The 21,605-nt window shown below is 37.1% G+C and overlaps 3 protein-coding genes across 6 annotated transcripts; 2 read left to right on the top strand and 1 right to left on the bottom strand.

Annotated features, from left to right (window-relative positions):
• Positions 1 to 602: 602 nt before the first annotated feature.
• On the top strand, positions 603 to 4,972 carry LOC103404458 (polypyrimidine tract-binding protein homolog 1). Of its 4 annotated transcripts, none has more exons than XM_070816702.1 (11): positions 603 to 972; positions 1,278 to 1,487; positions 1,727 to 1,784; positions 1,925 to 1,987; positions 2,073 to 2,146; positions 2,259 to 2,354; positions 3,369 to 3,426; positions 3,536 to 3,640; positions 3,728 to 3,809; positions 3,896 to 3,961; positions 4,234 to 4,972. In XM_070816702.1, exons 2-11 carry the CDS (start codon positions 1,474 to 1,476, stop codon positions 4,239 to 4,241), a joined length of 624 nt encoding a protein of 207 aa, XP_070672803.1. In that variant the 5' UTR covers positions 603 to 972; positions 1,278 to 1,473; the 3' UTR covers positions 4,242 to 4,972. The 4 variants fall into 4 exon arrangements, with proteins under 4 accessions (XP_070672803.1, XP_070672802.1, XP_028954215.1 ...); XM_070816701.1 differs by having other exon boundaries at positions 3,896 to 4,008; XM_029098382.2 differs by lacking the exon at positions 1,727 to 1,784.
• An 8,607-nt stretch (positions 4,973 to 13,579) lies between these two features.
• On the top strand, positions 13,580 to 15,569 carry LOC103404452 (expansin-A10). The gene is made up of 4 exons (XM_008343364.4): positions 13,580 to 13,746; positions 13,889 to 14,019; positions 14,284 to 14,572; positions 14,818 to 15,569. Exons 1-4 carry the CDS (start codon positions 13,595 to 13,597, stop codon positions 15,125 to 15,127), a joined length of 882 nt encoding a protein of 293 aa, XP_008341586.2. The 5' UTR covers positions 13,580 to 13,594; the 3' UTR covers positions 15,128 to 15,569.
• Positions 15,570 to 19,031: 3,462 nt separating this feature from the next.
• LOC103404453 (probable calcium-binding protein CML46) lies at positions 19,032 to 20,213 on the bottom strand. The gene has a single exon (XM_008343365.4). It carries the CDS (start codon positions 19,823 to 19,825, stop codon positions 19,238 to 19,240), a length of 588 nt encoding a protein of 195 aa, XP_008341587.1. The 5' UTR covers positions 19,826 to 20,213; the 3' UTR covers positions 19,032 to 19,237.
• Between the last annotated feature and the right edge of the window lie 1,392 nt (positions 20,214 to 21,605).

Below are 21,605 nucleotides of genomic sequence, written 5' to 3'. Positions count from 1 at the left end.
TTAATTCAAGACGAGAGTTTAGGATAAATATTTGTATTCAACTAAGCTACCAGCTCTTACAAATTAAAAAGATAATTAGCAATTATCTCCCAAATAATATGAATTTTTTCTTTTTATTTAATATAAACCCCTCTGCCTACTAAAATCGTGTTCACCAAAATAAAATTTTTACTACGTCGAAAAAACGATGCAGTACATTAATTGTAATTAGTATTTGTCCACCCACTTTGTATGTATGAACATATTTTTTTAGAAAATAAGGAGAGATGGAGAGAGAGAACGTGAGAGCAGTGAGAGGTTTTTTTTTTGTTTTTTTTTAATTTTAAATATTAGAGATATTTTAATATCATCTGTAGACGAGGTTTTAATAAAAAAAAAGTAAAATTTAGATATATGAAATTACATTATTGCCCATCATTTTTTTTTATGATAGAAAACTAAGTTTTTTTTTTCATCCTCTTTTAATTGATAAAAAAAATTTCATTAATTATTAAAGATAATATATTTTATATATCGAATCGTGTTTCGGTTATATTGAAAAATTTGTCCACATCACGCAGTTCACAAACAGATTTACCCTTGTGTGAGTTCTCTTATCAATAGAAATCCTCCCACGGTCCCACCTGACGTCCCCAGTTCCCACCCAATCGAATCGACCCAAACTCGCAATTTTCACGGTAAAATCTCCCCCACTTTCTCGACGGCCAAACACCCCAATCCCTCTCTAATCTCTCTCTTCCCCAAACCCTAACTCCCAATCCCCAACTTGGCCGACCCAATCTCTGCCCTATGTCGACATCGGGGACGCCGCAGTTCCGGTACACGCAGACGCCGTCGAAGGTGCTCCACCTCCGTAACCTCCCGTGGGAGTGCGCCGAGGAGGAGCTGATCGAGCTCTGCAAACCTTTCGGCAAGATCGTCAACACCAAGTGTAATGTCGGCGCCAATCGCAATCAGGCCTTCGTCGAATTCGTACGCCCCTCTCACTTTTCTCATTTCTAATTTCTGTGTCGTATTTCGGATGTTAATAAATTTATTGAATTTTCCAGGATTGATGATATTTAGCTTGAGGGTTTTATTGTTAGCTGCCTAATTTGTGTGAATTCTAATAGATTTACTAAAAAAATTCAGAATTTTAATGAAATCTAGCTTCAGGGTTATCCAGTTAGCTGCCTAATATGTATGAATATGCTTATTTCTTGTAAGGATTTTAGTTTTTATATCTTTCGCATCTCGCAATGTTTATATGTTGATGAATGTGGTTTTTTATTTTGCAGTCGGACCTAAACCAGGCCATCAATATGGTTTCGTATTATGCTTCATCCTCGGAGCCTGCGCAGGTCCGTGGTAAAACCGTGTACATTCAGTATTCAAATAGACACGAAATTGTTAACAACAAAAGTCCGGGAGATGTGCCCGGAAATGTCTTGTTGGTAACCATTGAGGGTGTTGAAGCTGGCGATGTGAGCATTGATGTTATTCACTTGGTAAGTGCTTTTTGGCCCACATTTGGACATATCTTGTATTAAATTGCAAAACTTTGTTTCAACCTGCCTGATCCATGTCTAGAGATCATGATATGCCGAGGTGTTTTCTATGTCATGGGGTTCTTGATGAACGTTCAAATTTTTTTTTGTGTATAACACATATTACGTTTTTTCTTTTTTACTGAAATCAGTTAAACAGATGGTTTTGTCTCTTATTTAAATTCCTTTGTTGGAAGCAGTTTGGAATTATTATCATGTACGTCATACTCCTTTCTAAGGTCACGCATATATGCACAGGTGTCATTCTGCACTTATAACTCATCTGTTCAGAATTTTTTTGCTGCCCTTAGTATTTTCATCTGGGAGGGTTTCTGCTGTTGTCTTGTTTCCTGCTACATCAATGTAATATGTTTATGATGAACTGAATCATTTTTCAGGTGTTCTCTGCTTTCGGCTTTGTGCACAAGATTGCTACTTTTGAAAAAGCAGCAGGCTTCCAGGTGTGTATTGGATGATCTTTCTTAGTATTGCATATGATTTGTACTCCAGATGCTACATGCTTATTCTCTCATTTTAATTTTGCAGGCATTGATTCAGTTCAGTGATGCTGTCACCGCATCTATGGCAAGGAATGCATTGGATGGAAGAAGTATACCCAGGCAAGCACACTACATACGTTCCCTCCTCCCACCATCATTTTCTCATTGATATCAGTACATCTGGGAAAGTGTACATTGTTGCTAATTTTGACATGTAATGCTTTGCATTCAGGTACTTGCTTCCAGAGAACGTCGGTTCATGCAACTTACGTATTTCATATTCCGCACACACCGATCTGAACATCAAGTTCCAGTCTCACCGAAGCAGGTAAGAAACAGACCCAACAGGTCAATAATCTATTTCTGGTTTTTATACTGGCTGCACTCTTCTGTGTCAGATTGTGATGATTGCTACACTCCTTCGCTGATTTTATTGCATGTTAAATCAAATGCTAATTGGTGTGTGTGCTTTTTGTCATCTAGGGGTTAGTGAAGCTTGGTAGCCAGAACACAGATGTGTTGTCATGGCCATTTAGTAATTCCTTGATCTTATATAGTACCCTTTATGTATTTATTATTGCGGAAATGTACCAAATTAGCATTGTATTCAGTCTTCATCTTACACTATCACACACTATACAATACCTTCTATTTTCTTTGTCATCACATTTTTCTTGGTGGGATGGCTTCTTGTCCAGCATATCGTCAGTGTCATATAAACATACATACTTTATACTAAATTATTAGATTTGGAATAAGATACTGCTAGACAACATATATTACTGACACTGTTAATGCATAGTGAAAATGTGTTTACATTCTTCTCATGATTACTAGAAATAATCACTTTTATTTAAATTTGACATAAATTTATTGGTTGTATGCTTCTTACACAAAGTGTTTAGAGGCTAATGCACAGCCAAAAGAGAATTGTAAAAACTTACATGTCATAAATATTCTTATTCATTGCATGTAACATCTATAATTTGGAACTATCTATATTGTATTTTAGAGAACCCTCTTTTTCTACTAAAGCAGGTTAAATGGTGACTTAATCCTTCCAGTATTTAATGAATTGAGTAATATATTAACTGTTAAGGACAATAAGGTGATTAAATAATACTTCCACAGAGCTTATCAAAGTTCATTCTTATTAAGTGTTCTTCTATTCGATATCTTCCTTTTTTTATTGGTAAAACACTATATACCTTTTTTATTTGGGTTTCAAATTGGCTTTTTAAGGATGTGTTTCTGCTCTCAGGCAGTTTTTTAGACTCTCACATCAGTTTGTGCATGTAATTGTGGCTTAATAAGTATGATTTTGGTTGCATTGATCCTGCAGGGACTATACAAATCCGCTCCTTCCTGTAAATCCTACTGCAATAGAGGGAATTATGCAGGTTTCTTCTTGCTTTTAGAACGTTCTTTTTAATATGTATTATGCAGTGTTGGGTATTACTACCTAAGCGATACGCCCCAGCGTTGCCCTGACTTTATTTCTATCTCCAGCCTACTGTAGGTCCTGATGGAAAGAGGAAAGAGCTGGAGAGTAACGTGCTTCTTGCTTCAATTGAAAATATGCAGTATGCTGTCACTGTGGATGTTATTCACACGGTTAGGATTTATACCTTTCATGCATTTTTAGTACTCAGTTTACTAAGAGGATTTATAGATATCATGATCCTTTCTTATATGCTACAGGTGTTCTCTGCGTTTGGCACTGTCCAAAAAATTGCTATATTTGAGAAGAATGGCCAAACACAAGCATTAGTTCAATACCCTGGTATTTCCTCTTTCAATATGACTTTTTGGTTTGTCACTGATCTTTGAGAATTCGACTGTGGCTGACTTGTGAGATGTTATTTTCAGATCTCAATACCGCAGCAGTTGCCAGAGAAGCTCTAGAGGGACACTGCATATATGATGGTGGCTATTGTAAGCTTCATCTATCATACTCTCGTCATACTGATCTCAATGTAAAGGTATAAATATGAGTTTTTGAGTTAAAACTGTTCATGAGAATAAAAATAAGAAGGAAAATGTAAAGACGATCTTTCGAGGAAAAAGTGGATCTGTTCTTGGTCAAAAAACGATTTGGTCCTTTAATGTATGCTTCTTGACACTTACTTTTCCATCTGGTTATCCCAATGCATTCCCAAAATATCTTTCCTGAGAATTTGATTGCTTGTATTTATTTTTACTTGCAGGCGTATAGCGACAAAAGTAGGGACTACACTATCCCAGATGCTAGTTTGCTTGCGGCCCAACAAGTTTCTGGTTACCCTCCTCCAGGAGCTTGGCAGAATCCTCAGGCTGCTCCGATGTACCATGGCAATGAGTACAGTGGTGCAGCTTCTGTGCAGGCCCAAGCTCCTCCAGGTCCTCCAGGACAATCCCCATCATGGGATCCAGCCATGCAGGCAGGCATATCCACCTTTGGTTCGGCTCCTAGTACCTTTCCTGGTCAACCATACCAAGCATCGTCTGGTCCTGTATATGCCTCTGCAGCAATGCCAGTGGGTTCTTCGCCTCTCCAATCAGGCCCAACTTCTTCGGGTATGGGTTCCTGGGGAATGTCTCAGCCAGGCGTTCCACCCAATGTGCGACCTGGTGGTGGTGCTTCATCTCCCGGGGTTCGGCCTCCTGGTGCCTCACCATCCTACTACGGCCAATAGGATGTAGTATTTAAAAGAATGCTGGGTCTTGCCGGTCTCCTCTTTTGTGTTTTTTGGTCGGGAATGTGTCCAGACCTTAAACGTAAAACCCCGAATTCAATTTGCAGTGTCGGAAACTCAGCACTGCCCCTGCTTTGATTGGAACCCCGTTCTTTTGGTTTTAGTTTGAATAGGCCATATGTATTGTTTTCCAATACATTTGTGTATCCGCACCCTCGGAAGTCCTGGTACGGTTTTAATATGCTCAACAACAATTTGATGGTTCCTCAAACTTGCTTTTTCTTGGGATTCTATTGTGACGGTTTTCCAAATCAATTGTACACTGCCTGTTGTGTTTTTTAATCTCTAGTGCACAATTAGTTTGGACTGCAACGGTTACATCCAGTGCTGTTGAGCAGGGAAATCATTTTCACGAACCATATGGAAAGTTCAACCAAAGTAATAGTATATTGTGAAGAGTTGTTATTCACACATTTCTTTTATTTTTCACACCTTCTGTTAATTTATGTTTGATTTTTTTTTCAATTTATTCAATCCGACGGCCAAAAATTGAGTGAGATGTGTGGGAAGAAAAAAGAGATGTGGACAGCACCACTCGTGCGAAGACTGTAATGAAAGGTCAATTTCAGGGTTGGCCTACTTTGTTTAAAACAAGAGAGCCGTGCAGGCTTCTGGTTCAACGTAACACGAACAACCTTATCACAGTACCAGTAGGGCATGTGAGTTACCATGTGATTCAGACAGTGGGAGTATGAGAGCTGCCAAGCGTCCGCATCCAAAGATAATCAGACCCCGATGGGGGAGAAAAACTTAAATGCAACGGGTGTTATATGCCTTCTACCTATCTCCCCGAGGGATGATCACAAAATGTGACATACGCTGATCGTGCCAAAGATTTTGCCTCGATGGTGACTGGAGAGCTCTTGGATCTCAAACATCCCATTGTCCAAGATATTTCCACTATTTTTCTTTCCTGGATGCCTCGAGATATGCCAAGATTAATCAAACACAGCCAGCATTAATCAGGTCAGAAAGCCAGATATTAGCATTAAATATGTAATCACGTATCACCACATGATTACACTTGCTATACAATACGACACTGTTCAAGAAATCCGCTTTGTAACCGATTGTATATCGCTTTGTGACTAGAACCCTCGGCACAATTAGAGTGAAGAACTTCTATGAGATTCATACAGTTGTTTTTTCATTAGTTGTAATCTTTGTCAGTCTTTGCCTTTAACTAAAAATCGAAATCTGTTTTCATCTTCATATATACATGGTTGTCATTTTCTTTCATTGCATTTTCATGGAGAAGTGGGAGAAAGAGAAAACATGTGCCTTTGTCTATGTCGGCAGCAGATGATTGTCATCTCAGGAACATGGCAAATCTTGACTTGGTACTTCTGCAGAGTTACAAGTAATTAGTATACTGCAGACTGTCAATCCCCATTGATGATGATCATACTAATATAATCGGAGGCAGATTCTCTACTCTCTCATTTCTCGTGTCCTTCCGTGCCCTTCTGTTTGTGTGGTAACGGTTAAGACACGTTAATATTTTATATTATTATTTATTTTTGTCTTATTCTTTCTATAAAAAAATAATATAAAATGTTGACGTAATTTAATCGTAACCACACAAAACAGGAGGGCACGAAAAATAGGAGGGCAAAGAATCGCCTCCAATATAATCAGTAGCTTGACACAGTTGGAGATCCAATTTGTTTTAGTATTATAATATGTGAATCTTTTTATTTGAAAGACAATCATATTATTAGGGAAGTGATTAAATTGGAGATCCAATTATATTATAATATTCTGCACTTTTTCTTATCATTTTGTTTATTAAATCTCTTTTTGATTGTTCAATTCAATAGTAAAAAACAACAGATGGTGTAGAAAGTGAAAATGAAGCGCATAAATCACTGCCCATTTTCAGGCTTTTTAGTTAAAATAGTCATTGAAATGTGAGTACTTACTCACTTTGTCCTTGAGATTTATATTCAATAGAAATGGTCTCTGAAATTATTCATTGTTAATCATTTTAGTCATTCCGTGAAAAATCTTTATTAAATTGAGAGTATTTTTGTCAAATCAACTTTTTTCCTTGAGCTGGTGGTTTCTTCAATTTAATTGAAGTTTTTTCACAAAAGAACCAAAATGATTGACAATGGACAATCTTAAGGACCACTTCTATTTATTTTAAATCTCAGTAAACAAAGTGATAAGTTATGCTAATATCATATATCATTTTGACTAAAAAGCCTATTATAAATCTTTAATTAATCAATAGTGAAAAGTTTTAAGAATAAGTTATACATGGAATTGGATCCCGTTTGGATCCACTTTGTGGGGATCGTTAGGATATTCACATCTTAGTCATTTATTGTATATCGTGCGGTCATAAATTATTTGACTTTATTTATTTAAAATTAAACATAAATAATATTTGATAAAAATTAGCCGCATTATATACGATAAATTATTAAGATGTGGGAATCCCTAAAATTCCTACAAAGTGAATCAAGAGAAGATCCAATCCCGTCACACATCAAACAGCTTTCAGTTCTAAGTACCACATTTCATTAATCTGTTAAGCATTCATATGCTGTCAATTAGGTGGTGGTTGTCCTTTGCAACCTCAAATATGGTCCACCAAAATAACTCCAAATAATTGAGAAAAGTTATCTCACTTATAAGTTATAACATATGTTACATTCAGGTCCTTCTCATTTACAATGCAGCATTGTCTAAAAATACGGTTCCTCCATGTTGGCTGGTGATGTCGTACCACATGCCAAGTTAAAAGTTTACTAGAAATATGTTATCAAAAGTTAATTAAATATAGGCTTTTTATTACAAATAGTCTCTGAAATTGACCTATCTTATCAAGATGATTTCTGAAATTGAAAATCAATTAATGTAGTCCCTGAAATTGAATGCTGCAAATCAATGTGGTCATTCCATCATAATTCCGTAAAAAATTCAGTTAAGTGCTGATGTGTCAAATAATTAGGTCCTACAAGTCTAATTAAATATTATTATATAAATAAAAAATATTTAAATAATAAAAAATAATTTTTATTTCTATATAATTATAAACTTTAAAAAAAAAACAAAAGAAGATTACTGTTTATCTTCTCGGCCACCCCCACCCCATCTCTCCGTTATCGTATCCAACAGCGGCTTCCACGAACGACGCGACGATCTCTAATAACCATAATCCACCATCATACCCAAATTCTCCTACTCCACAAACCTCCCCTGACTCTTCCTTGCAGCGGTGTATCCAGAAAATAATATTAAGGGGTCAGTAAGAATAGCAAGCGCAGTGCTTAAAATTTTTTATACCAGAAATAACATGCATATCGCTATTTCATCGAATTTTGGTAGGCCTGAAGTCATTTAAAAATGCATACTACAGATATATTAATGTATGTAAGGGGCAGCACTTAGGGTATTCATGGACATTCATCAAGTTTGGATAGGCCTGAAGTCAGTTGGAGAACAAGTGTGAAGTCAACTCTCATCTTCAAAAGGGTAACATTCAAAGTATCCATAGACATTCATCGAAGTTCGGAAGTTCAACACCTAAGGTATACGTTCATCGAAATTCGGGAGGTCAGCTGACCCCTTCCCCTTAATGGATCCGCTAGTGCCTCCTTGGACTCCTCCCCGGCGACGACGAAGAGCTCCACATAGGGCTTGGGCAAAATTGGCCGCTCGTGCTTGAAGAATAAGCCGCAGGAGACTGAGGGGCAAACGGGGACTGCTTCCTGCTGCAGAAGTGAGCTTTCTGGCTATGGAAGCCAAGTCGAGAGGAGAAATATCACTTCGCAATGCAGAGTAGGGGAGGAGGAAGTAGACTACTGTTTTAATTTAGTTGAATATTGCAGATGGGATGCGGGTGGGGGTGCGGGTGGGGGTGGGGGTGGGGGTGGGGGTGGGGGTGGGTTGGGGGTTGGGTGTTGCTCGGATGGGATAGGGAGAAGATAAACAGTAATCTTCTTTTGTTTTTTTTAAGTTTATAATTATATAGAAATAAAAAATTATTTTTTATTATTTAAATATTTTTAATAGATATAATAATATTTAATTAGATTTATAGGATCTAATTACTTGACACATCAACAATTAACATAATTTTTGACAGAATTGTGACGCAAGAATTACATTGATTTGCAGCATTCAATTTCAGGGACTGTATTGATCGATTTTCAATTTCATGGAGCATCTTAATGAGATTGGTCAATTTCAATGACTATTTGTGATAAAAAAAAAATATATATATATATTATCGATTGAGAGGAGGAATCCAAACTTAGAAAGCTTTGAACATTAGAAAGAGAAATTAGGCCAAGAATGAGTTGGCCAAAATTCGGGCACTTGTTATGGGTACAATAACCTTGAGCATGTAAGTAAGAAAGTAAATAAGAAAGTGACTAATGACATGTTTACTTATCAAGAATGACAGAGTAACAAACTTAAAACTTAATAAAAATAGGATGGAATGAAAATCGGATCAATTACCTCATAGTAGGATCCAATTCTAATAATTACCAGAACTTAGAAATCAGTTAGAAATCGGTAGCTCCAAAGAATGTGGTAATTCACCCTTGTGGTGATGAAAATGAAAGACAATGAAGGAGATTGAACATACACGTTTTGTGTTTATATATTATTCGATTTCACCCGGCTAACTATACGTCATATGCCCGGTCAGAGCCAGACAAAACATTAATTAACTGCAGCAATGAATTTTTTGGGTGTATTTAGCTGTGCATTGGACGCAAATGACTAACAATGATATGGTCTAATATGGTCTAACTTGATGGCTTAGTTAGGAGTGCAAGGCCTAATGCAGCATGCTTACGTTATTAACGGAGAAACGTAATTATGTTTTTGATGTGTCACTCATCCAGAAAGATACACGCATAATCATATACACCTAGTAACATGCAAATCATGGTTTGTCTCCCTCTCTCTCTACATAATACATCATGTCTTTAATGTGTTAATTATTACATGAGAAGAGACTTTGGAAGTAATAGGATTTTTCTCCAGTCACTCTACGTCTACGCATGCATATTATACTTTACGTCACAGTCAATAGACTCATCAAATTAATAACGCAGAATTGCCATCAAATGCCTTCGAAAGGCAAGTGCATGTGATCGAGAAGTATATACGGATTAAGAAAGCATGCATCATCTGCATCAAACCCTAGTTACAATATTTTAATGTCCATATCATCAGTCACAAACATTGGCCGTTGTTTTCAAAGGTTTTGTGAGTTCAGTTATGTTGAAAATGATGCATACTAACACGGACAAGGATTGTCTGTTCTCTCACTTCCGATGCCTTCTTGGCTCTCGTGTCCTTCTGTTTTATGTGGTCACGGTTAAGCCACGTCAATATTTTATATTGTTTTTTTATAGAGATAATAAGACAAAAATAAATAGTAATATAAAATATTGACGTAACTTAACCGTGACCACACAAACAAAAAGGTACGAAAGGGCACCGAAAATAGGAGGGCAGACAATCCTTGTACTAATAACACTTGGGGTTGGTTGATTAATTAGACACTGTCTGTTAGGCTTAGCTGTATTTGCAAAACTGTTCAACATGGCTCAGAAACCAAGTGTCCAAATATCCAGAAAAGCAAGGTCCTCAACATATATATATACATATATATATATATATATATATATGCGCGCGCACACATATATATGTGCTGAGTGAGTGAGTGAGTGAGTGAGTGGTGCAGACATACGCTAACATCCGTCTTCTGACAGTGCAGTTGGCAGTTGGTGAAGGACTTGGATTCTCTGCCCTTCCAATTCGGTGCCCTTTCCGTGCCCTCCTGTTTGTGTGGTCACGGTTAAGCCACGTCAATATTTTATATTACTATTTTTTTTGTCTTATTATTTTTATAAAAAATAATATAAAATGTTAGCATGGATTAACCGTGACCACACAAAACAGGAGGGCACGGGAAGGACATCGAAATGGGAGGGCAGAGAATCCAAGTCCGTCGGTGAAAACCTTGGCCTCTGCCTTGTTGACCATGAAGACCAATCTAAACTTCTTCCAATCACAGAGTTCACTTACTAATAAAAGAACAGCTTCAGTTTATTTTTACTAGGGAATGAACACAAATAGGACTAAAGCTGCACTAAACGAAGAATATAAGAGCGCTAAGTCGTGAAATATACATTCGGTTTATTGTTTGTTTAGCGAATATATTGCAGATTTGTATTTAACGAAAGTTAATAACTAATTCTATTTGTGCATATTTATCTTTATACGGTCTCAGATCTTCTACAAACACATGTAATTTCTCTTTTCTTTACAATGTTGAGTAAACCCAAATTCTTGGTTTTGCAACAATCAGTATTATTTATCTAATGCTGATAAGGTCGTTGGTGTAGATCACGGAGACGAGAAAATTGAAGGCATTAAGGTCCACACAATTTCGTCCAAAGATACGCTGTTTTCACATCGACTACTAGACAAGGTTTCTATTCTTCATGAACTTGACACCAAATCAAGGTGCAGATGCAGAATAAAGTTTCTGGAAGTAAAGGTAAAAACCCACATGACCACCTTGCGAAATGGTTGTCCCTACTGCACACCACCATATGACCACAAGGCTACCCCCATAGATTTAAAGTCACTCCCTCTCTATCTACCGTTTGGCTTGTACTAAATGATATCTATCTTTCCCATACACCTTGAGAGCAGTTCCAGCGTGGGACCTCCCAGGCAATACACTATATTATTCACCTAATAAACAGTAACTATCTTTAATGAACAGTAACTGTCTTTTACATCTCCACCGTTCCACTTCAATAGCCCTGACAATAGACAATAAAATATTAGTATTTTTTTTATAAAATAATACAAAATAATTTTATTTGTAATTTCGGATAAGATTTTTAATCATTCTCGTTGCGTCATGTGTCATTATCCGAAAAGTTATAAAATAATACAAAATAATTTTATTTGTAACTTCAACCCGTAAGCGAACTATGAGTAACTTCAACCCATCTAGTACACAACACAACATCTTCAAGAAGCGTCCAATTCGTACCTGCATCAGTAGTCATTTTGTTGAAAAAAATTGGATTGAAACTTTGAGAGAAAGATAAGAATGTGGTTGAAAGTAGTTGAGAAAATATGAAATTGTGGTGTAAGGTAGATGATAATGAGAAGGTATTTATAGAAAAGTAAAAACAATTTTTTTTTTCCGATTTTTATTCATTTTAAATTTTTTTTATTCAACTAATTAATCTCTGTCGTTGGATTTAAAAAAAAATTTGAATTCCAAAACTCTATATTGTGCCACGTGGCATAACAGTAACATTTCTTAATTTTATAACTATTTTTTCTTTTTTTATTTATTTATAAAGGAGAATAATATCAACCGTTGATCTCAGATCCAACGGTTGATATTAAATAAGAATTTTTTTTTTACTGTTACAAATCTAACGATCCACATTTTCTTGCTGTTGAGATCCAATGGACCATGGGAAGCCACGTGGCTTCCTAACGGTAACAATTTGAAATTGCGCCGCAGGCCCCATTCGCTGAAAACATGTCGGGTGACGTGCCCCGCGCGCGGGTGCAGTGCACGCGCCTGACAGAAAAAAATAAAAAAAGGGGCTGACATCAGCCTTCGAGCTTGTGGGTTGGCAATTCGTGACAAGCCTGGTGCGAGGGCTTGCCCTGTCCCTCGGGCTCCCACACGTTGGAGTCAATAGGCCAAGCTCTCGGGCCCTGTTTGCTGGCCTGTCCCCCGAGCTCCAGCCAACGCTGGAAGTGCTCTGAGAGATTCTTAGCTATAGCCTATTCGGGTTGTATATTTTATTGTGTTTAACTTTCTTATTACGTAACTTGGTCACGTGTCGATGAATAAATCCGATGAACTATATGATCGATTAAAAGAAGAAGATAATAAACATGAAACATTATACATGTGCGGTTATCCCATCAATGGTTGGTCCGAATGAACGGAATTTTATTACCAAATCTAACAACAGCAAGGCACACTTGTTGGAAATGAAAACTTTCAAGCCCTAGCTATTTGCAGTCTTTGCAGGCAGTAGTACAAAAAGAGTAAGTTACCAACGGACTTGGATTGTCTGCCCTCCTAGTTGTGGTGCCCTTCCATGCCCTCCTATTTTGTACGGTCACGGTTAAGCCACGTCAATATTTTATATTTTTATTATTTTTTGTCTTATTATCTTATTAAAAAATTAATATAAAATATTGACGTGGCTTAACCGTGACCGCACAAAATAGGAGGGCATGGAAAGACACCATAACTAAGAGGGCAGACAATCCAAGTCCGTTACCAACTACTACATGATCTGTTTTCAATAAAATTTGAGTTTGGACATGTAAACTCCATCATGCCAATAAATTGAGAGTAAATATGAGTAGCTACTAAAATTTACCATCTTCAGTATCTCTGCTTTCACAAACAGATTATTTTATTTTTTCTATGCATGACAGGAGAAAATTTTGAATAAGTCAGGGTGTTCAACCACGTAATCTGTTGGACATCTCTCACAAAGACAATATCTCATACATTACGATATCTCATACATTTAGTTCTATGTCGGACTCCACAGCAGTCCCCACCAGTATGAGAATTGCCCTATATACGTAGCCCTACCAAAATTTCTCGCATGTGAGGGGCATCTTGTTAGTAGAGAAGTTGAGCCAAGTTTACTCTCTGCCACACTTAAGGTTCACTACGGCAATTGCCAAATGGTGGAAACTTGAAAACCACGCGGTTTGAACCCTAAAAACCACTCTCAGTCCCCACAAACTGCATTGATTCTACTACAATGAGAGTCCCCAAAACCACTTAGCAGCATGCATGGTCCCAACAGCTCAAAAATTGTCAGCTGTTGTCATTTCAGGTGTGATGTTGACTGACTTCTATTTATTCTTCTTCAAAAATAATCAAACCCTCCCTCCCTGCCTCTTCATTTCCTCACCACTTCTTCATCTTATCAGCATTTCCTCACTGTAATAATTCTCTCTTTCCTCTTTCTCCTTTTCTCATAAATAGTACACTACTGTGTACCATTTACTACTAGCTATCTAGTTTTCTTCTATAAATTTAGTAATGCTAAAGAGTTCATAACTTCATACTCTCCTTGTTGTGCAGGAAAATGGCTTTTTTCGGTATTCTTGTAATTGGGTTTCTCTCACTTGTCTCTTCTGTTAATGGCTACTATGGAGGTTGGTCCAATGCTCATGCAACCTTTTATGGAGGTGGTGATGCTTCCGGCACAATGGGTATTCCTCGCTCTATGATTTTGATTTAATGAACGGAATGGTTATTAGCAGTGCAAAATATTCATCATGTACTCCTTAATTCATTCCTTACTTTTTTTTTTACAAAAGTACATGATAACAATTTCGAAGTGCTGTTATCATTTCGAAGTGCCAATAACAGCTCTGGATAATCGTTTATGTTAAAAGTGATACATTTGTTGCAAACTAGACTTTTACTTTATTCTATTTGTCCTTATTAGATTTGGGCATGCAATTTGTTTATAGGTGGGGCTTGTGGGTATGGGAACCTCTACAGCCAGGGCTATGGGACTAACACAGCAGCTCTAAGCACTGCATTGTTCAACAATGGCTTGACCTGTGGAGCATGCTATCAGATCAGGTGTGTGAATGACCCACAGTGGTGCCTCCCTGGCTCCATCATAGTTACTGCCACAAACTTTTGCCCACCAGGTGGCTGGTGCGACCCTCCCCAGCAACACTTTGATCTCTCTCAGCCTGTCTTCCTCCGCATTGCCCAATACAAAGCTGGGGTTGTCCCAGTGTCCTACAGAAGGTAAATTAAATCATTTGTCCCTAATGGGTTCTCTTATAAGGTGCTGAGTGCCAATGAGACCTAATTATGTTAAGATTTCAGAGACTTGGTCTAACACTGACATTAATTTTCCTCAACTTAACCACCTACGTAACTCAGGTTAAGGGTTTTATCACAAAGAGGTCATTATATTAGTAGTGGAACCACTATTATATACTATATTTTATTTTGTCAAGTTTCCGACGTGTTTCCAATGTGCTTTGTAGGGTTAGATGCAGGAGAAGAGGAGGCATAAGGTTCACTGTGAATGGACACTCTTACTTCAACTTAGTCCTTGTGACAAACGTCGGTGGTGCTGGAGATGTGCAATCTGTGGCCATCAAGGGCTCCAGGACTCGGTGGCAAGCAATGTCAAGAAACTGGGGCCAAAACTGGCAGAGCAATTCTTACCTCAATGGACAAAGCCTCTCTTTTATTGTGACCACCAGTGATGGCCGCAGATTGGTTTCTTACAATGTTGCCCCTCCGAATTGGTCATTTGGTCAGACATACACTGGGAGACAGTTTCTCTATTAGTTAATTATCTCTCTATGTATGGTTAAAAAAGCTTATTTTACTACTCCAGTTTGTTTAGCTGTTTGTTTAGCTGCATATGTGGTAAAAATTTAAGGGTAAAAGATGAAAAGGGTTTGCTTATAAGGGTAAAAAAATGGAAAGGGTTGAGTGACCTCTTTCATTTTATTATAGATTTGTTAGTTTTTTCAGGTCATGGCTTGGATTATTCTGAAGCCTCATGGCCATATCTGCTAGAGAGAGAGAGAGAGAGAGAATCAGTTTGCAAGGCAGTTAGGTAGTGGAGATTTACCACCCGCTGTTAGTTCATGAAGTTATGAATATTGAATAGAAGAGGTGTTTCTTTTACTACGATTAGCAAATGCTGTAGCAGAAGAGGTCTTACAATCAGCTTGTGTAATGTCATTGTAATAAACTCGGGCTGCTTATTCTGCGCCTTTAATTACATTCTAAGCCGATATTAATCTAAACTACTCTAATTTATGGGATGAAACTTGAACTCAAGTGTAAGGGAGCATATGCACATATTGTTTTGACAAACTAACGTAGCCCTACAATTACGTTCGAGATTATAATTGAGTGTAAAAGATGAAGCATGCTTTGTCTAGTCCACTGTGCTGGAAGAAAAATCTTAACTTATGTCTGGTGAAAAAGAAGGAAAACCCCAAAAGAGAGTACACACATACATACATATATATATATATATATATATATTTATATTTATATATTGTCATGTATATATATCGTCCATTTTAATGCAGATAGTGAAATATTTTGGAGCTGTTTGCTCTTTTAATCATCAGAATGAAGCCAAATGTTCAACTATATTATATAAACAGCAGAAAGTACGAATGGAATAGAACATGATGTCTCCAATCTCCATTCCTCCATTTAGTAGTTGAAAATGAGTAATGTTAGAAAGACTAAATTTGGAGATAAAGTTTTGAAAACTAAAGAACATGGAAGTTGATGTTTGGTTTATTACTTAAATGTCGATAAACGTGCTTATTTCTATTTGTGACATATAATTTAGTTTGTAAATTTAGTCTTCCTAACATTACTCTTATGGGATAGAGGATTTTTAACCCAGTTAGGTAATTGAGAAGTTAAGGTTTCCACCATAAAATTAATTGACAATTTGAGAAGTAGCTCAACTACCTATAAACACATGCAAGGTCCTTTATTTCCCTGATGTGAAATTCATTCTCAACATGACCCCTCACATGTGGCGAATTTTCAAACCTAACATGTGAACAGCACAAATTGAGTGATGTGTAGCACGTGTGGCAGTTAGGCTTCACCTATGGGATAATCTGCTCTGAAATCGTGAAAAAGTTGAGATTCCACCATAAAAACAATTGACAATATAAGGAATAGCCCAACTATTTATAAATACATGCAAAATTTCTCATTTATCCGATGTAAGATTTACTCTCACCAGGTACAAGTGAGGAATGTTTTTGGTGTAACAAATATGGAAAGCAGAGGCACCGACACTATAAAATTAATGGAGCCAGTGCCCAAATAAGAGATAGGGTTAGGGTTTCCAATGATTGCTGCAACTAATCTCTATGGGACTTCTGATTACAATTTTGTTTTTTAGTCCTAAGCTAGTAGGGTTCATATCTAATCTAATACAAAAAGAGATTCTTCGCTGTCCTCTCTATATTTATCCTCACCTGACGTCTATATCTCGAGAGAAATATATCCTTGTTGTATGTTAATCTCCTAAACACGTTGTTTGATGTTAATTTTAAATAATGTATCTTTGATTGTATGCTAATAGAAATGAACCGGATTTCCTCCTAAGCTTAGGAGGCTGAGCCTCCTAAACAAATGATCCAGATCGTTGAAATTTGATTCAATGACTATAAACAGGGGATTCCTTTAAAAGTTATAATAATTGCAGCCATTTGATCAAATTTCAACGATCTGAATTATTTGCTTAGGAGGTTCGGCCTCCTAAACTCAGAAGAGGATTCTTAATAGAAATTCCCTGAATATACGATTTGATGCTTCAATTTGAGCACCTTAATTATTCACATAATTGCACTGGAAAGTTATGTCACATCAAAATCACAACCACATTGACATCTAGGCAAGCTGTACGCAGAATGCAGATGCCAAATGCGATCAAATTATCAAGTCAGGACAACCACATTTGACATACAGCTTGGTGATTTCAAATTATAAAATCCAAGGATAAACTCTTATCCCTGATTTATGGGATATAAAACTTGTTACGCGGCAGATTCTCACACAACATTAAATGCGATGAATTTAGACTTAGATCCGCGGCAACTACTTGATTTGATATTTGAGTGAATTGATGATGATTAATTTGTAGGTCTTTTGGGACTTATGGTGCGTGACAGTAAAAGGGAAGCTAATGTTTCATCAAACGATGTCACCAGCTGGTTGGTTGCATGACATGTATGGCCATCAAGATCACAAATCTGATACAGTTCAACTGTTCATCACTGCCAGCAAAATGCAACTCCCCGAAATGCTAGAATTAATTTATACGTTGTGAGCTGATTCTGACTTTTCATATTTATTAGACTCATAAAATAAGATGCGCAGCTGATCTAACACTCTCCCATTCAACATACCTAATGGCCCTTGTTTAAAGTAGAGTGGACTAATTACTGAAAATACTTGCTGGTTCGGGCTTGATCTTTGGCTCAAGTGTAGGGGTATTCTCAAGTGGTATATTTCCATATTGGTACCTCTTTTATGTCACCTAACACGTGATGAAAGAAATATTAATAAGATGATATATTATTGTTACAAGTTAGAATTGCTGCAATATAGGAGAAGTTGTCGCGTTCGCTCAGAGAACCCCATCATCCTTACACCCGTACACAAACGAAGGAGACCCCTCGTATTGCAGTATTCCATGGGCCATAAAATAACTTACAGTTGATGTGGTCTTCTTGATGAACACAAGTACACATGTAGGGGCTTAAAGCCCATAAAATGGTGTTGTACATTTACAAATCCATAGCCCAACCCAATCATGGCTGCTTGTTACCAAAATGGGTACTTTGAGGATGCATTAGGTGGTGTCGAAAATGGGAACTGAAGACATTCTTCCAAATGAATGTACTTTTGCTGCCTGTGTTCAGAAGTCAGGTTTCAAAGACATGTCAATGTTGGGAATGCTTTGATCAATATGTATTCCAAGTGTGGCAACATTCACGCAGCAAATGAATTGTTCTTGGATGTGACATATCGAGACTCTGTTACTTGGAATGCAATGATATCTGGATATTCCCATCGCGTGCTTGGCAAGGAAGAGCTAAATGTGTTTCAAACTTTCAAGACATGTTGCAAGCTGGAGACTGTCCCAACAAAATTACTTTTGTCGGGGGACGTTCTCTCTGCTTGTGCTCATTTGGGTTTGTGCAGGAAGGATTCCACTATTTGATCCAGTTAATGAAACAAATTGGCATTGCACCTGGACTAGAGCACCATACTTGTATCGTGGGACTCCTCAGCAGGGCTGGCCAACTTGATCATGCTGAGAATTATATGAGGACCATGCCAGTCAAGTGACTGTTGCTTGGAGAACTTCGCTCAACGCTTGTAATGTACATAAGAATTATGGTTTGGGAACGCAAGTAGCAGAGGTCGTCGTGCAAATGAGTTTCTACTACCTTTCAGGTGAAGACATCCGGCAGAAGGCTTTGTTGAGTCACATGATTATGCTCCTAGAGCCCAAGGCAAAGTCAAGTAAAGTGTAAAGGCAGATTAAGAATATATGGATTGGGGCTAATTTTTCTTCACTCTACAGCTGTGTATCAGAATTGGAGCTCAGGTTCTTCATTTTATTTAATCGTCTGTCAAATTCCGTTGCAGACTTTCGTCTATTCACAAAAGATCAAAGTTTCTTGTATAGTATCTGTTACAAGTCATATAAATTTCTCTTTGATTCTTAATACGATATGATCTACATTAACGTTTCTCATCTTGTAATACAGTCTGTGCATGAAGTTCGTTTAATTTGTCATTAGTAATAATTTTACTAAGACGTCGTAAACGACAGAATAGAAATGCATGAAATCTTAACTTGACTGTAACTTATTAGCCAAAGAAAGAAGAAAAATTGATTCAGCAAAAGCTGGCCTCCATGACTTTCACAAACTCATTGAACTCTATTCTTCCATCTCCGTTTTTGTCAAAGCTTCTGATCATTTTCTGGCAGTCTTCTAGCTTTGATCCTTCCTTTAACCCCAATATGCAGAGAACTCGCTGCAAGTCCCTTGCATCGATAAACCCATCTTTGTTCTCATCAAACACGTTAAAAGCTTCTTTCACTTCCCCCAAACTCGGCTCCTTCTCATCAAACAGCCCTGTAAGCTCATCGGAACTGAATGTCTCCGGCAGTTGCTCACCTTCTGGACCGCAAAAAATTCCCAAGTCTCCCATCACCTTCTGCACATCTTCTCTTCTCAAACTCCCATCATCTCTCTTCTCGCAGACCAGCTGCGGGCGCCTTGACTCAGAATCCAAGTTCTTCTCTTCCAAAAGCTTTGAGTTACAACAATTCTCTTGGGATTGGAAGAAAGCAGACTGAAACCTTGAAAAACCCTTCTGAACTCTACTTGACCAGTTAGAAATCGTGTGCAATAAGATTTCATCGATCAAAACAAAGAACGGTAATGTGTTAGGATTAGTCAACGACGATGTCTTCTCCATTGTGATAGAGTGGTATAGGCTGAAACGCTTGGATGTGGATATCAACAAAAGGAAAAACCAAGTTAGAAATCTCTAAGTGTGAGAAAGCTAATATATATATATATATATATATATAGAGAGAGAGAGAGAGAGAGAGAGAGAGAGAGAGAGAGAGAGAGAGAGAAGAGTAGGGTATTGTTTTACATTAAGTTTTTGGTTCATGGGAGAGACAGAAGAGGAGGGAGGTGTTTTATAGAGACCAAGGATTGAGTCCTTGTGTTTGAAGCCACCATATCAAAGTAGTCAAGCCCGGAAATACAAGGGAAGTTGCTTGTGAGTTGCTGATGCAGGTCTTTGGGAAGAAATGGTGGAAAGTTGAAGAAGTTGAAGGAGAAATGGTTACCAAAGAAATTAGACATTTGGTAGAAAGCATGTTGTGGAGAAGTTTGTTTGTTTTCTGTCGGAGGGAGTTGAAGCGGGTCCGGCTGGACTGCACTTGTTTTGGCTTTGTGCAATTTGGGGGTGTACGTGGAGATTTTGTGTTGGGGAATCAGACGGCTGTTTGACTAGTAAATCCCTAGGAATTAGAAAATGGAAAAAAAAAATCTCTAAATGTGGATAGTATGGTTTGATTTTGGGCGGCTCTTGGTTCACACTTTTTGCAATTCAATTTCCATGCACTGATTTTTTTAAGAAAATTACTTGTTTATTTCCTTGAAAGCAACCATCTATACTTACCTGCTAACTACAGTGTGAAAACGTTTCTGAAAATGAGTTATTTATGCATATGTGTGGGCATGTGATTTGATAGAATGAGCATACTTACCTATTGATTATAATTTATAAATTTTTCTTTTGTGTTTTTTATGAGTTATTTGTGCATGTGTGTTAATTGACTCTTTTTATCCAAAATGAACGTTGATATTGGCATAATTCCTCACTTTGATCACTAAGATTTAAAATCGATAGAAGTGGTCCTTGAGACTATCGATTATCAATCATTTTGGTCATTCTGTAAGAAATCTCCGTTAAATTGGGGGTATTTTTGTCAATTCAACACCTCTCCTTGAACTGGTGTTTTTTTTTTTCAATTAATGGAGATTTTTCTCATTATGACCAAAATGATTGATGGTGGACAATCTTAGAGACCATTTTTATCGATTTTAAATTACAGGAATCAAAGAGAGAAGTTATGACAATCTTAAAGACCATTTTAGGTAAAGAAAATAATACCCGTACACCACTTTTCTCTACTGCAATTTTAAAGAAGTATGTAGTGTTATTTTTTTTTACTGCCTGCAATTTGCAAAAAAAAAAAAAAAAAAACCCCGCATGCCTCTTTTTTCCGCCTTATTTATTTAGTCAAAATTGATTCTCCTTTTTCGTATTATTGTTCGTTAAAGTGAATGGTACTGAGAGTTTTTCGTCAAAGTTCTCTACATTTAGGAAGAATAATGAAAAATGTTTGAAAACTTTGAGTTTTAACGATAAAGATAAAATAAAGAGTAAAGTGAATAGTACCAGGATTGATTTTTTAGTGTAAAAATGTAATTTTTTTTAAATAAACAGTACCAAGAACTTTACATTAAAATTCCCTTTACATTTCCCATCAATCTCACTATCTCTATCTACCTGCAAAAGAAAATATTATATACAGGAAATTCCAAGTTAACTTTATTTGTTGGTAAAAGTTGTGGAAATTGCGATTTGAGTCATAGAGTGTGGCCTTGGAATTTTGAAGTTTCTAAGGCTTTTCCACGTTGATATTTGGTCGTTGCACATTCCACACACGTTTGATTTT

Source organism: Malus domestica, chromosome 17 (assembly GCF_042453785.1).
Source record: "Malus domestica chromosome 17, GDT2T_hap1".
Taxonomy (NCBI): domain Eukaryota; kingdom Viridiplantae; phylum Streptophyta; class Magnoliopsida; order Rosales; family Rosaceae; genus Malus; species Malus domestica.
The sequence above is the reverse complement of the archived record's forward strand: the minus strand, read 5'-3'. Positions and strand labels throughout refer to the sequence as shown.

Excerpts from the sequence above, each read along its gene's own strand:
- LOC103404458 (XM_008343370.4), top strand. The coding sequence starts at position 790 with ATGTCGACATCGGGGACGCCGCAGTTCCGGTACACGCAGACGCCGTCG. Across the intron at positions 2,355-3,368 it reads TTCCAGTCTCACCGAAGCAG|GGACTATACAAATCCGCTCC; the intron begins GTAAGAAACAGA and ends TTGATCCTGCAG. Across the intron at positions 3,641-3,727 it reads CTGTGGATGTTATTCACACG|GTGTTCTCTGCGTTTGGCAC; the intron begins GTTAGGATTTAT and ends TATATGCTACAG.
- LOC103404452 (XM_008343364.4), top strand. The coding sequence starts at position 13,595 with ATGGTCCCAACAGCTCAAAAATTGTCAGCTGTTGTCATTTCAGGTGTG. Across the intron at positions 13,747-13,888 it reads CTTATCAGCATTTCCTCACT|GAAAATGGCTTTTTTCGGTA; the intron begins GTAATAATTCTC and ends CTTGTTGTGCAG. Across the intron at positions 14,020-14,283 it reads TGATGCTTCCGGCACAATGG|GTGGGGCTTGTGGGTATGGG; the intron begins GTATTCCTCGCT and ends ATTTGTTTATAG.
- LOC103404453 (XM_008343365.4), bottom strand. The coding sequence starts at position 19,825 with ATGGAGAAGACATCGTCGTTGACTAATCCTAACACATTACCGTTCTTT.